Below are 15,496 nucleotides of genomic sequence, written 5' to 3' on the forward strand. Positions count from 1 at the left end.
GAGAGAGTGAATCTACATACCCTTGTAGATCGCTAAGCAAAAGCGTATATAACGCGGTTGATGTAGTGGAAAATCTTCGTGATCCAAATCGCAGCCCATCCCGTGATCTTATCACGACCCGTCCTACGATCCCATCATGATCCATCCCGATCTAGTGCCGAACGGACGACATCTCCGTGTTCAGCACACATACAACTCGATGACAATCCCCGCCTTCTTGATCCAACAAGAAGGGCGGAGAGGTAGATGAGTTCTCCAGCACGACGACATGGTGATGGTGGTGGTGGTGAACTAATCCAGTAGGGCTTCACCTAAGCACCGCCGAACTAGACTAGAGGAGAAACAAATCTAGAGAAAAGTAGAGGGAGCATGTGGCAATTGTTGTGTCTCAAAACCCTCAAAATCTCTACTATATATAGGAGAAGAGCAGGGAGGTCGCGGGCCCTAGGGCTGCCCCTTTGGGTCGGCCGAATTGGGAGGAGAGGAGGAGTCCTCCTCCAATCGTACTCCTAGTAGGATTCCCCTTCCACTTGGAAACCTTTTTCCACCTTTTGTATTTTTCCCTTATTATCCACTCCAGTCGTATGGGCCCTTAGAGGTGGCTTCGGACAGCCCACCAGGGGCTGGTTTGCCTCCTCTCTTGGCCCATGAAGCCCTAGGGTCGTCACACCCCTTCCGATGGTCCCCCGGTACCCTCCCGGCACTCCCGGTACACTACCATGAGTCCGAAACTTTTCCGGTGACCAAAACAGGACTTCCTATATATCAATCTTTACCTCCGGACGATTCTGGAGCTCCTTATGACATCCAGGATCTCATCCAGGACTGCGAACAACCTTCGGTCATCAACACCTATAACTCAACTCTATCAAAACCTCATAGAACCTTAAGTGTGCAGACCCTGTGGGTTCTGGAACTATGCAGACATGACTGAGACACTCTCTGGTGGATACCGCAATAGCGGGACCTGGAAGTTGATGATGAGTTGATGGATATACTTCTCGCCCCTTGTTGGATACCACAAGTGGAAGGTGGAGATGTAGTCAGCAACAGATTTCCCTTGCACGGTAACTGTAAGGTTTATCGAGCCAGGAGGACTCCTAGGCTCAACAAGTACGTGTCTTCCACCCTGGCGCTAGAAGAAGATGTGGATCTGCACACACATCAAATAACTTTGCTCCCAGTGAGTACAGAGAGGTTGTCAATCTCTCCGGCCTTGTAGTTTGTAAAGGATCAAAACACAAGCGGGAAAGTAATAGTGATTGCAACGGAAAATTAAATGAAAGCGGTAAATGATGGAGAAGTAAACAATGATGGTGATATGGACCAGAGTCACATGATGTTCACTAGTGATGTATCTCTCCCAAAAGATGATAAACAACTACGCTTGGGTAAACAAATCACTGTTGGGCAATTGACAGAATTTTGATCGCACCGCAATGCTAGTTATGCTACTTGATAGTTAGAGGTTCAATAGTAATGGGCAGTACGCCAAGACAAGTAAACCGTTTATTCATCAGCATCTACTTACTAATCATCCACCTTGAGATATCTATCCAGAACATCTCGCCGGTATTAAGTTGCGAGCCCCACCTAAAGTGTAAACTCAAAGCAACGGAGAACTGCATTAACGAACTATGCATAACGTAAACAATCCTTGCAACCATGGTCGGAAGCACCGTTGTTTTCTCCCTACTGGCAACAAACACATTCCCTTGTCTCATGTTTCTGTCACTCAAGCTAGACATCGAGGGGCATGAACCCACAATCATGCATAGTGCTCCCTCTTGGAGTTACAATCTACTACTCGGCCAAAGCAATAAATAACAACGGAGAACATGCATGAATCACTAAGAAACATAATATAAAAGGATAATCAAATATATAACTCATAACAATATGAACATAATCTCATAATCCATCGGATCCCAACAAACCAAGCATAACAATAGCAAGAGAATTACATAGATGCCTTGATCATGTAGGGCAGCTCACAAGGACTAACCAATGAAGCACAAGATTGGAGAGAAGACATCACATAGCTACTGGTCATGGACTCATGGTCCAAGGAGGACTACTCACAGCACGTCCAGGAAGCGTCCATGGCGGTGGAGAAGCTCCCGGAGGTCAATCCTCCCTCTGGCAGGGTGCCGAGAAGAGGTCTCCTGACGCTCCCGATCTCGGAAGCGATGCGGCGGCGGAACGATGGAGAAATTCGCGATTCCAGAAGTTGTTTAAGGGTTTCCTCTCGGGGCTCTAAATATAGGCCAAAGGAGGGCACCGGAAGAGGTGGGACCCACCCAGGCGGCCTCCTGGCGTGGCCTAGGGCCTGGCCGCGCCAACAGGTCGCCTGGGAGGCCCCTGGCCCCCCTCTGGCCCATCTTCGGTAATCCGGAAGCTTCTGTGTCGCTGATTTTTTATATATTTTTCTGGAATTTTTCGGGCTTCGGAAAATTGGGTAAAAACCCCTGCAAAATAGTCATCAGCACACATAAACTGGCACTGGGTGCACTGAGTTAGTAGGTTTGTCCAAATATGTGTAAAATGATATAAAAGTGTAGCAAAACATATAAGAATGGAAGCCAAAAGATCATGGAACAAGCAGAAATTATAGATACGTTTGGGACGTATCAAGCGTCCATATTGGATCCTACATATTCTACGAAGATCTTTATCGGTTGAACCTCTATGTCAAGGATTCAGTTAATCCCATATGCAGTTCCCTTTGTCCTTCGGTATGTTACTTGCCCGAGATTCGATTATAGTTATCTCTATACCTAGTTCAATCTCGTTACCGGCAAGTCTCTTTACTCATTCTGTAATACAATATCCCATGACTAACTCCTTAGACACATTTCTTGCAAGGCTTATTATGATGTTGTATTACCGAGTGGGCCCCGAGATACCTCTCTGTCACACGAAGTGACCAATCCCAGTCTTGATCCATGCCAACCCAACAAACACCTTCGAAGATACCTGTAGAACACCTTTATAGTCACCCAGTAACGTTGCAATGTTTCATACACCATCGAGTTCTCAGAGTGCGAGGCAAACAAAGACGCGATGACAAAGGCGGAGGCGGTTGATCATGCGAAGGAGCAGGACCACCTTCTTCGTAGGTCGTGTGGCCTAAGGTGCAGCTCGGACACGAGCCTGACGGACGGCTCCACCTCCACCTCCCACGACAATGCACCATCGCATGCCGACGACGACATGAAGGAAAAGGGGCACAACAACGTCGAGGATCGAAAGGGGATGGGACGAGCAAGAAAATGGTGATTGTTGCCTTCCCGTTTTATTTATGTTTTATCTATGTTTTAAGTAGTTTGTAGTATGGATTTTCAGTATCCAGCAATGAACTATGTTTGTTTTTGTCCGACAATGAAATGATGATCGTGTTTGTACGTAGCATTGCATGAGTTTAAGATTTCAGATATGAGATATGCGGATATGGAGAGAGAAATTGAAGACATGACCGGTTAGTGTCCACAAGCGTTTGTGGGGCCGGATTGGTCAAGTCTGACTGTAGATGCCCTAATCTTTTAGGACGTGTTTGGTTGCACGCATCTGCCCCAACCAGGATTGGTTGGCCATGAAAAATGTGTTTGGTTGAGAACGCGGTAGGCTGGCTCGCATCGGCACGAAGCTTAAATCATCCCAAAACTTGGCTCGCTAGAAACTGCCGATTTGACAGTTTCTAGCAAGCTAGACTGAGTGCGGCGCAACCTCACACTTGGGGGAGCAAGCCGAAAGCGAGTGGGGATAGCGGGAGATGGAATCAGTTGTGGTGGACGGTGCCAAATCTAGCCTCACCCCCATTTACCCGACCTTCACTACCTCTAGGACAACCACTTCCTTTAGCCTCACCACCGGCGGTGGCGGTGACTCAGATCTGTGCAAGCGGTGATGGCAGAGGCGACGGTGGACGAGGAGGCGAACGCAGCAGCAACACTATCCGGCAGCAGGAGCTGCTGCTCCACTTCCATTTGGCCAGTGTTTGGTCATCCTTGATTCAGCCATGGGCCCCCATTCGTCGTCCTCGTCCCTGATGCCGGTAAGCAACACCCCCTCTCCCCTATGTCGGTAAGCAACACTCGAACCTTAGAGTAACTGTTAAGAGGGAATATTGAGCTGTAAGAACGAGGTTAAGATCCTGGATTAGAAGCCATCCCACACTTTCCCCACTCATGTTAAGCTTGTTTTTACTTGTTGCATTCTGCATAACTGGATCCTGCAATGGGGTTGTGATGAACTCGTGCCTCGGGAGGAAGATGTGACGCTTCACGATGTTGACACCGGTAGCCATGGTGTGAAGGCATTTGACAACGAAGCCTAGAAAAATAAAATGATAAAGTGAGTACATACAATATTGGATAACAGAGGTAACACAAGGATCTGAAGATGAAAAAGAGCAAGGAGAAGAAGAGTAAGAAGCAACAATAAGAACAACAACAACGGCAGCAGAAGAGGAAGATGAAGTATTAGCAATAGTAGGAGAAAGAGGAAGAGGATGGACTTCCATCTAGTTAGCATCGATCATGAAGTTTCCACATTCAGCCATTGGCTCTTAATAATATGTATAATTATTTGATAATAGACAGGATGAATCATAATTTGTTTCGTAGCTAAAAGTGAAACTGTTAAAATAATGTATGGTAAGATCATTACTAGTGAAAAGTGGTGAGAACATCTTATGCATGTTACGACCAAATAGTGTGTTCCATGTGTGCCTAATGCAATGCGGCCAACCGAACGATAGGTCAAAATTATTTTCTAGCTAACATATATGCGGACAGCTAAACTATATGTAAATGATGGTTTAGAGACTTTTTTTAACAAAGCCATATACAAAATACATGTAATACAGCCAAAAAGATGCACGCAACCAACCATGTCCCTATTCTTCTTTTTGAATATGTATATGTGTATGGACGTGAGTGTAGATATTCGTGTGTACATTTTGGTTGGAGTTGGCCATATGACCAGTGCGTGGCGTAAAGGATAGTGCAGTGGTGGCAGTGCTTCACGTGCCTGCTTTACTGGTCCCTGCGTGCTCGATGGAGGTCTACACCGTAATGTGCAGATGATTACGCTAAAGCGCTCTCAAATGCAACTATTTCTCTGAAAGCTTTCACTGAAGGAAGCTTTAACCGGGGACGAAAGTTCAGGTACAGGTGCAGTGTTGGTTCACGCGTGCACCTGTCAGTAATCGATGCGCCTCCTGTCTCTGCCACGTTTTCCGCTTTCCTGGTTTCCCTGCCGTTGCTTTGCCCGGTTCTCGATGTCGTGGGATAAGGATGGGGGTGGTGACTGTATAGCGGGATATGCCATGGAATCTACCTACCCTACTTCCTTCCGGCAAAAGACAACGACGAACGGCCACGGCGGCGGCCGCTGGTTTCACGGTGCGACGGGGCGGCCCGGCTCGCGCTTCCAGTAGTACTACGATAGTACTTCCTCCGTTTAAAAATATACTCCCTCCGTCCCAAAATAAGTGTCTCAACTTTATACTAGCTTTAGTATAAAATTGTACTAAGCTCGAGACACTTATTTTTGGACGGAGGGAATATGTTTTTAGATATTCCGTTACATACTGGAGTACATAAGAATTATATAGGCATCTGTAGATTCATTCAATTTGGTCAGTCGAGGCCTGCAAATCTTCATATACAGATCTAGGAACGAATAAGAGGCCAACTTAACCCATTTGAGTTGAAGATGCTTATACAGCGGCTGTGATGTTGGGCGGCGACGGCGCTCATGGCGTCGTTCCCTTCTTGAAGGCGCCGCTTTGGGAACCCTGGGGTTGGGTGGCGCTTGTGGGTGGTGGGCGACAGCGGTGGTGCGGCCCTATCCTAGCATGGATCTCTGTCCGTTGCTTGGAGATGGACTCGCGTAGGTGGAGGTCGTCGTCTGGCGTTATGGTGATGTCGATGGCGGAGGCACCTGTGAGTGCGTCAGACCGGTTTGTGTCCCTGACCCGGTATATGGCTCGGTCGGGGCCTCCGGTTTTAGATATTAGGCTTAGGTGAGAGGTCTGAGTATTTGGCTCAGCTTGCGCTACTTCATCATATGAATAGGAGTAATGGCAGATGTTGTCAAGATGACGGATCCAAGCTGTTGTACTACTTTGTAAGGCCCTTAAAAATAATCAATAAAATGGTTGCATGCATCGTGGGTTATCCTCCTTTTCAAAAAAAAAAAAATACAGCGGCTGTGATTCTCTCTTGTGCATAGTTCTCAGTTCTCACTGCCGGAGAAATTAATCTTCGTTCCACACTGTTCTTGGCTCTCTCTTGGGCTTCACATTGACAACCACCGTTAGTTCCTCTTCCTAGAGATCACATTCTACATCATTTTTACTACCGGTCTTCTCGCAGATATTAGATTCCCCCATCACGAGGAGAGAGAGGAAGGGCATGTGCCGCGCCCATGCGCGAATGTTTCTCCTCTTAGCGTGCATGCACGTTGAATCTTTCGATAGTTGTGGCAAGTAAGAAAAAAAAACAGCAGTTTGGTGACCCAGCCAAATTTTAAATCTGATTTAAACTAGAACAAACACACACACACACACCCCACACCAACGACGGATACAGAGCTGACGACATGCAGTTCATTGCACGGCCATGAAACATCTCTAGCCACACATCCACCACCGCAACTACTAATTGAACAGCAAATCCGACACGACGCGACAAGATGAACCAACTAGCAGCTGCATGCAATACGACTAAGATCCGCCAAGCTGCAGACTTATTAAACAAACATACCCAGCAGCAACCTAGCTACTCTAGCTCGCAAGCCATTCCATCGCTGGCTGGATCTACGGCTTGTAGAAGACGATCTTGATCTCGTCGACGCCGTGGCACTTGCCTCCGGGGACGGAGTGCTCGAAGCACTTGCCGCCGCTGGTGCAGCCGGCGGTGGGGCAGTGGTCCTTCAGGGGGTGGCCGTGCGGGGTGATGGAGACCCGGATGGGCATGCGCGACTGGTCGGTGCTCACCTGGTACCACGCCCCGCCGTCGTACCCGAGGTGGAACTCCGTCACCACGGCGTCCTGCACCTTCACGCGTCCAGTCCACGAGCACACGGTGAACGAAACGTGGGTGCCCTGGCGGAGCAGGTGGCCGGGGCTGTAGAGGAGCTTGCTGTTGGCCAGCGGCTCGATGCCGAGGGAGAGGTCCTTGCCGCACAGGTTCTGCACCGTCACGTTGCGGCTCGGCTTACAGTTCTGGGGGTCCTGCCCGGCGGCGGACATGGCAGTGGCTGCCAGCGCCACGGCGAGGAGGAGAGCAGCCAGGGGCTTGGAGAACGCCATGAGCGGTTTCAACTGTTGGACGCTGGTTAGGTAGGAGTGGAGAGGTGAGGTTTGAGTTGAGGTTTAAGGCTCACTTTGAAGGGTATTTGTAGGCTAAGGGAAGGAGAATTAGGGCTTTGTCACGAAGGCTCGAGATTCTTCTCAGCTAGCTGGGCAATGCCCAATCAGACGTGGTTAAAACTTTGTTTTGTCACTGCTACCAGTCACATCGATTTATTGTCAGATAAAGATTTATGAGAGATCGATGGCGCAGGACAACGTACTATAAAATGTTTTCTTCCGTTGTCTCATACTGTATTAAAAATAGCTTGGAAGGACAAAAGGTTAAATGAATATAAAACATGACCTAATGCGATCGGAACAAACGAACAAATATACGTTTTCGATCCATTCTCGATCCGTTTCGGTTCAAGCTTGAACCGCGTTTGCGGTTAAACAGACACGCGCGGACGGGGCGCGACGCGTGTGCTTGTTCGCCCCTGGCCCGCTAGTCACTGACACAACCCTTATCCTGCCCTTTCCTCGCTCCGCCCTCGGCCCCTCGTCCTCATCGCCGCCACGCCAGTCATCCACCTTGCTTTGCCCGTCGATGGAACAACCCCTTTTATTCCTCCCTTGTTGTCGGTCCGCCCTTCGCCCACAATGGTCCACCTTGCTGCTTGCGAAGGGGCTGGACGTGCCCTTTGCGGCCGCGTCTCCACCACAACCGCAAGGTGTTCGATGCTTTGCTCTCAGGGTACCATGGATAGCGGAGATGGATACTTTTTCACAACTTGATTTGTTCATCGGATGATTCATCCTCACAGGGTGAGGACATAGTGGTGACAACATTGGTAGTCCATGACCACATCAATAGGACGTGTCCTCGATTCAGGGGATCAATCTACGGCCATGTTCGAGCCTTGAACCGCAATAGGGAGAAAGGGTACCATCTCCTCTAATCCGACTACTTTGAGAGAACCGCGCTGTACAAACCGCATCAATTTTGTCGCCGCTTTCAAATGAGGGGACATGTGTTCAATCGTATTCGGGAAGGAGTGGTTGCATATGACACATACTTTGAATGCAAAGAGGATGCCCTTGGCAAGCTTGGCTTCTCTTCTTACCACAAATGCACTGCGACTATTCGCATGCTTGCATATGTAATTCCTGGTGACCTTGTGGATGAGTATGTTCATCTGAGTGAGTCCACGTGTCTCCAATCAAGGTACATTTTCTGCAACGACGTGGTGGCCGTGTTTGGTCCTGAATACCTCATAGAACCAAATGTTGCTGATACACAGAGGTTGTTGACGGTCAATGTCGAGAGGAGCTTTCCGGGCATGCTTGGTAGTAACGATTGTATGCACTTTAAGTAGAAGAACTGTCCATTTGCTTGGCAGGGGTAGTATAAGGGACATGTGAAAGGTGCCACTGTCATACTTGAAGCTGTGGCTTCACAAGATATGTGGATATTTCATTCTTTCTTTGACATGGTTGGTTCTCACAATGGTATTAGCGTTCTTCAGCATTCTCCAGTGTTTGCAAGGCTTGCAGAAGGCCACTGTCCCAAGGTCAACTTTGAGATAAGTGACCACCATTACAACAAGGGATATTATCTAGCTCATGGTATCTATTCCCAATGGTCCACTCTTGTGAAGACCATACCCAATCCGCAAGGAGATAAGAGATAGAGTTTTGCCCAAATGCAGGAAAGTGTTAGGAAAGATGTGGAGGGTGCATTTGGTGTGCTTCTTTCTCGATGTGGTATCGTTCGAAACCCTGCATTGACATGGAGCAGTGAGAAGCTTTGGAAGGTGTTGACTGTTTGTGTGATCATGCACAACATAATCGTGAGGTGAGCGTGATGGCAACATCTATGACAAAGGGTTTGATTTACACGGTGAGAATGTTGAGAGTGAGCACTCACCTCCTACAACCTTTGAATAGTTTGTCCAATTTCATCGTGAGATGCATGATCGGAACGCTCATACTCACTTGCAAGATGACTTCGTTGAGCACATGTGAGATCACATTGGCAATGAGTAGATCTATCGGTTTAATCTCTTTTCGTGTGCCCAAACTTTGAGTGGTTTTGTAAGACTCTTTGCTATTTTTTAAAATTTAGTTGGATTGTAATAAAAGACTATGTCGAACATGAAACTATTTGTTATGTTTTATTTGAACTATTTCTGCTAAGCTTGATTTTATTGTACTTGGCCTCCGGCAAACGAGATTGGGCACAAGATGCGGTCACGCATTGCGTGCCGGGATGACACAAACCCATACCCGGGCGAACACTGCCCCATTACCACCCCAAAAGGACGAAATCCAGACAAAATAGATGTTCGTTTGGGGTCGTGCGTTGGAGTTTCCGTAAGAGCATCTACAACCGGACCCTCGCACTCATCTCAAACTTTCGGGCAAGCCGCTTGATCCCTAACTTGTCATGAAAATTTGACCCAACTCGACACATCAAACGGGTCTCAAACGTCCGGGCTGACCAGCACCACTCATATCTAGCCCAAATATAGGTCAGATATCGGCCGCGCGGGCACGCCCGCCACGTCGGATCCGATAGCATGACCCCATCGCAAATTGCACCAAATCCACCCGGCTAAACTGCTAGATCCATTTGCTATTTCCTATCTTCTTCCTCCTCCACGCCGTTCGTATCCTAGCTCCGTCACCGCATGCGCTCCTCCACCGTTCCTAGCCTCTGCCCCTCCAGCTCTAGCAGAGCAGTCTTCTGCCCCGTCCTCGCCATGGAGAACGTCGTCGTCGACCCGGAAGACTCCACGGTATGTCTGGCAACTCTTTGTCCCCGCCTTACATTGGATGTGTTCGACATAGTCTCTGACCCAATTTTTTGTGAAACTAATGATGGATTTCAATGCTTCGTTGGGCGAGGAGTATGGACCGACGCAGCTTGATCAAATGATTCCAGATGAGTTCTTCGGTTCATCAGATTCGGACGAAGAAGTGCACATGATCATGCTCATCACCATGCAAGAGGAAATGGATCAACAAGTGGAGCACATTTTCAATCTCAAGGGCTCAATCTAAGGGAGAAGAGTGATCAATTGGGATATGGTATCCGGAGCAAAGCTACTGCAGAAGGATTACTTTGCTCTGAACACAACTTTCCTGGATGATCCATGGTTTTGTCGTTGTTTTTGCATGCGAAAACCATTATTTTTGTGCATTATGGATGCAGTGGAGGCACACGACAACTACTTCAAACTCACAAGGGGATTTCTTAGGTCAACTCTCTTTCTCAGCCAAGAAGAAGTGTGCGGCTACTGTGAGAATGCTTGCACTTGGTACTGTGATAGATCCCGTTGGTGAGATGGTCAGGATGGGGGAGAGCACATGCCTCAAGACTACTGCCAAGTTTGCTCGTGTTGTCGTCAACATGTTCGGAGCATAGTATCTCCAAATGTGAAGGACACAGAGAAGTTGTTGGCTATTGGAGAGGCGAGAGGGTTCCTGGGAATGCTTGAATCAATTGATTGCATGCATTGGCAGTGGAAGAACTACCCCAAAGGTTTGCGAGGAATGTATCAAGGTCACACCACAGAGGCCACCAACATACTACAAGCGGTGGCATCACATGTATTATGGATTTGGCATGCTTTATTTGGAATGCCGGGTTCTCATAACGACATCAACGTGCTTCAACGATCTCCGGTGTTCAGTAGGCTTTGCAATGGGGAATCACTTCTGTGCAACTACACCATCCATGACAGAGACTACAACACGGGATACTATCTTGCCGACGGCACATATCCTCAGTGGGATTCATTTGTGAAGACCATATCTGAACCATATGGCAATAAACAAAAGCACTTCGCAACAATGAAGGAAGCAGCTAGGAAGCATGTGAAGAGGGCTTTCAGAGTGCTGCAAGCTCGTTGGGGAGTTGATCGTGGAGCTGCAATGATGTGGGAGTTCGAAACTTTGTGGCAGTTGATGTCTACTACACAACTTGTTCTTGTAGACTTGTGTTGGGCCTCCAAGCACAGAGTTTCGTAGGACAGTAGAAAATTTCCCTCAAGTGGATGACCGAAGATTTATCAATCCGTGGGAGGTGTAAGATGAAGATGGTCTCTCTCAAACAACCATGCAACCAAATAACAAAGAGTCTCTTGTGTCCCCAACACACCCAATACGATGGTAAATTGTATAGGTGCACTAGTTCGGCGAAGAGATGGTCATACAAGTGTCATATGGATGGTATAAATGCATTTTTATAGTTTGAATAAATAAAAACAGCAAGGTAGCAAGTAACGGAAGTGAGCACAAACGGTATTGCAATGCTTGAAAATATAGGTAGGTATGGTGGACTCATTTGGCACAAGTTTGGGTTTAGGATTTGGATGCACAAGCAGCATTCCCCCTTAGTACAAGTGATGGTTAGCAAATAGATTGAGAAGCGCCCAGCCAAGGAATGAAAACCATCATAAATGAACATTAAACATAACTAACACCAAATAATTTAACACAAGTAGGATATAACTTCACATCATAACTATTGAGTCAATGTGCATGCATAGGGAATCACAAACTTTAACACCAATATTCTTACTAAAGCACAATTACTCACCAACATGACTCATATATTATTATCTCCATATCGCAAAACTATTGCAAGGAATCAAACTTATCATATCCAATGATCTATATGAAAGTTTTTATTATATCTCCCCTGGATATCTATCACTTTGGGACCAATTTCATTTAAAGCAAATTGTCATTGCTAATAACAAGCTTTCAAACAGATATAAGTGAAGAACGAGAACACAATTTTTTTAAAATTTTCAACTCTCAAAATAGTATAAGTGAAGCAAGAGAGGATTTCTTCAAAGTTTCTAATAACTCCTAAAATAATCTAAGTGAAGCATGAGAGCATATTCCATCAAAATAATAGCACCACCGTGCTCAAAAATATATAAGTGAAGTACTAGAGGAATTCAATCAAACTACTCTCAAAAGATATAAGTGAAGATCAATGAGTAGTCAAACAATTAAGTAGCTATGTGAGGTGTCTCTCTAATAAATATTTTCATATCTGAGATTTTCTTTCAGACAACAAATAAAACAAAAGACACTCCAAGAATAGCACATATCATGTGGACAAATAAAATTTTAGGATCAACATAGGCTAACCGATAGTTGTTGATGAAGAAAGGTGGGATACGTAGCATCCCCGGGCTTAGATTCTTGAGACTTCTTGAAATATTTACTTGGGGTGCCTTGGACATCCCCAAGCTTGAGCTTTTGTATCTCGTTCAATCTTCTCATATCCCGGTTTCACCTAAGTCTCAAAAATTTCATCCATACAATATTTGAAAAGAACTCGTGAGATAGGTTGGTGCACATAAGCATAAATAAACTCTTTATGTACTGCCAAGACAAGTTTAGTAATAATTTTCAAACATTAGGTACTCTATACTACCATTCCCACAATTTATATCTACCAATATAGGCTATGGAGACTATAGGATAAGTAGATAACAAAACTATGAAAACAATTTGTCTAAATAGGACACTTTGTAGAAATCTATCTAAAATGTGTACTTCAGTATTTCCAAAAATTCTAAAAATTTAGGACATGATAAATAATTTCTATGAAAGTATTGTGTAAAATTTTAGAAACTCTCCACATTTTATAAAATATGGTAATTGAAATACTACAACATAAGTTTCTCTTTTTATACAACACACATCGCACATGTAATTCAAGCTTTCTAAAGACAATTCTTGGAACTTTTTATTAAAAAGAAGATTATAAATAACATATAACAGATAACAAAAAAATGATGCTCAAAACAAAACACATATCATCTGATGAATAAAAATATAGTTCCAAGTAAGATATACCAATAATACTGGAGATGAAAAATGGGATGCCTTCCGGGGCATCCCCAAGCTTAGATGCTTGAGTCTTCCTTGGATATTACCTTTGGGGTGCCTTGGTAATCCACAAGCTTAGGTTCTTACTGCTCCTTATTATCATCATATCGGTATCTCACCCAAAACTTGAAAACTTCAATCACACAAAACTTAACGAAACTTCGTGAGATGGGTTAGTGTAATAAAGATAGATCATTCACTTAGGTACTATCATGGCAAGATTCATAATTGTCCTCACATGATACCTATTGTATTATATCATTACGATTATTTATATCACTCAATATAAGCTATGGAAACAATAAAACAAGCAAACCATGCTTGCAAGACAGAATGTGTGAAAAACAGAATAGTCTATTAAGATCTGATTGAAATCCATACTTCCCTGACTCTAAAAATTCTGAAACATTAGGACAGCGCAGATAATTTACATATAAAAACTGTGTAACAGTTTCAGAATTGTTTGACGCTCCAATAAAATCAGATAAATTCTATACTAGACATAAAATTTTCTGTTTTTGCACAAAATCAAACAAGCAAGTATTCACACTATCCCAAAGGATTTACTTGGCACTTTATTGAAATAAAAGCTAGAAAACATGATTACCACGGTATATTAATCATGTGAACAGACAAAAACAAAAGTAAAAGTGTTGGGTTGATTCCCAACAAGCGCTTTTCTATAATGCCTTTTAGCTAGGCATGATGATTGCTATGATGCTCACATAAGAATAGTATTTGAAACATGCAAGAGAGCATCATTAATCACATGGAAAGCACATTTAAGTCTAACCCACTTCCTATGCATAGTTAGATTTAAAGAAAACAATTTATTATAGAAAGAATCAACTTGCATAGGAAGGCAAAACAAGAATGACTTCAAAACTTTGAACACATAGGGAGGAAACTTGATATTATTGCAATACCTACAAGCATATGTTCCTACCTCCTAATAATTTTCAGTAGCATAATGAATGAATTCAACAATATAAATATCACATAAAGCATTATTTTCATGATGCAGAAGCATATAATTTTTATTAATACCCACACAAATAAAATTCTTATCATTCATAGTACTCGGAGCAAACTCAACAAAATAACTATCATGAGATACTTGATTGATATAATCTATGTGAAAATGGAAATCATGATGACAAGTTTCATGGTTTTTATTACTCTTTATAACATACATGTCATCACCATAATCATCACGGATAGCAACTTTGTTGTCATAGTCAATTGAAGCCTCTTCCAAAATAGTGGACTCGTCACTAAATAAAGTCATGACCTCTCCAAATTCACTTTTATCATTATGAAAAAATTCAAAACCCTCCAAAATAGTGGGATCATTAGTACATTGAGTTGACACTCTTCCAAAACCACTTTCATCAATATATTCATCATAAATAGGAGGCATGCTTTCATCATAATAAATTTTCTCATCAAAACTTGGGGGACTAAAAATATCATCTTCATCAAACATAGCATCTCCAAGCTTGTGGCTTTGCATATCATTAGCATCATGGATATTCAGAGAATTCATACCAACAATATTTCTATCATGCTCATTAATCAAGGGTTTTATGCCAAACATTTTATTGAATTCCTCTTCTATCAGTTGAGCACAATTTTGATTTCCATGATTTTCATGGAAGACGTTATAAAGATAAACAATATGGGACCACCTCAATTTCAATTTTTGTAAGTTTCTTTTTATAAACCAAACTAGTGAAAAACAAGAAACTAAAATATTTAACTGCAAGAGCTAAATATATACCTTCAAGCATTCACCTCCCTAGCAACGGCACCAGAAAAGAGCTTGATGTCTACAACACAACTTGTTCTTGTTGACTCGTGTTGGGCCTCCAAGCGTAGAGTTTTCTAGGATAGTAGAAAATTCCCCTCAAGTGGATGACCTAAGGTTTATCAATCCGTGGGAGGCGTAGGATGCATATGGTCTCTCTCAAACAACCTTGCAACCAAATAACAGAGTCTCTTGTGTCCCCAACATACCCAATACGATGGTAAATTATATAGGTCCACTAGTTCAGCGAAGAGATGGTCATACAAGTGTAATATGGATGGTAGAAATACATTTTTATAATATGAATAATATAAAAACAGGAAGGTAGAAAGTAACGAAAGTGAGCACAAACGGTATTGCAATGCTTGAAAATGGGGCCTATGGTCCATACTTTCGCTAGTGCAATCTCTCAACCATGCTAGTAAATCGGATCACATAACATTTTCTTGACGTGCAGTAAAGAATCACCCCAAAGT

General features: G+C 44.1%; 1 protein-coding gene across 1 annotated transcript; it reads right to left on the bottom strand.

Moving 5' to 3' along the window:
- Positions 1 to 6,513: 6,513 nt before the first annotated feature.
- Positions 6,514 to 7,387, bottom strand: LOC123395507. Its single transcript, XM_045090507.1, has one exon. The coding sequence runs from the start codon at positions 7,316 to 7,318 to the stop codon at positions 6,824 to 6,826; it is 495 nt and encodes a 164-aa protein (XP_044946442.1). The 5' UTR covers positions 7,319 to 7,387; the 3' UTR covers positions 6,514 to 6,823.
- Between the last annotated feature and the right edge of the window lie 8,109 nt (positions 7,388 to 15,496).

This window comes from Hordeum vulgare, chromosome 5H (assembly GCF_904849725.1).
Source record: "Hordeum vulgare subsp. vulgare chromosome 5H, MorexV3_pseudomolecules_assembly, whole genome shotgun sequence".
Classification (NCBI taxonomy): Eukaryota; Viridiplantae; Streptophyta; class Magnoliopsida; order Poales; family Poaceae; genus Hordeum; species Hordeum vulgare.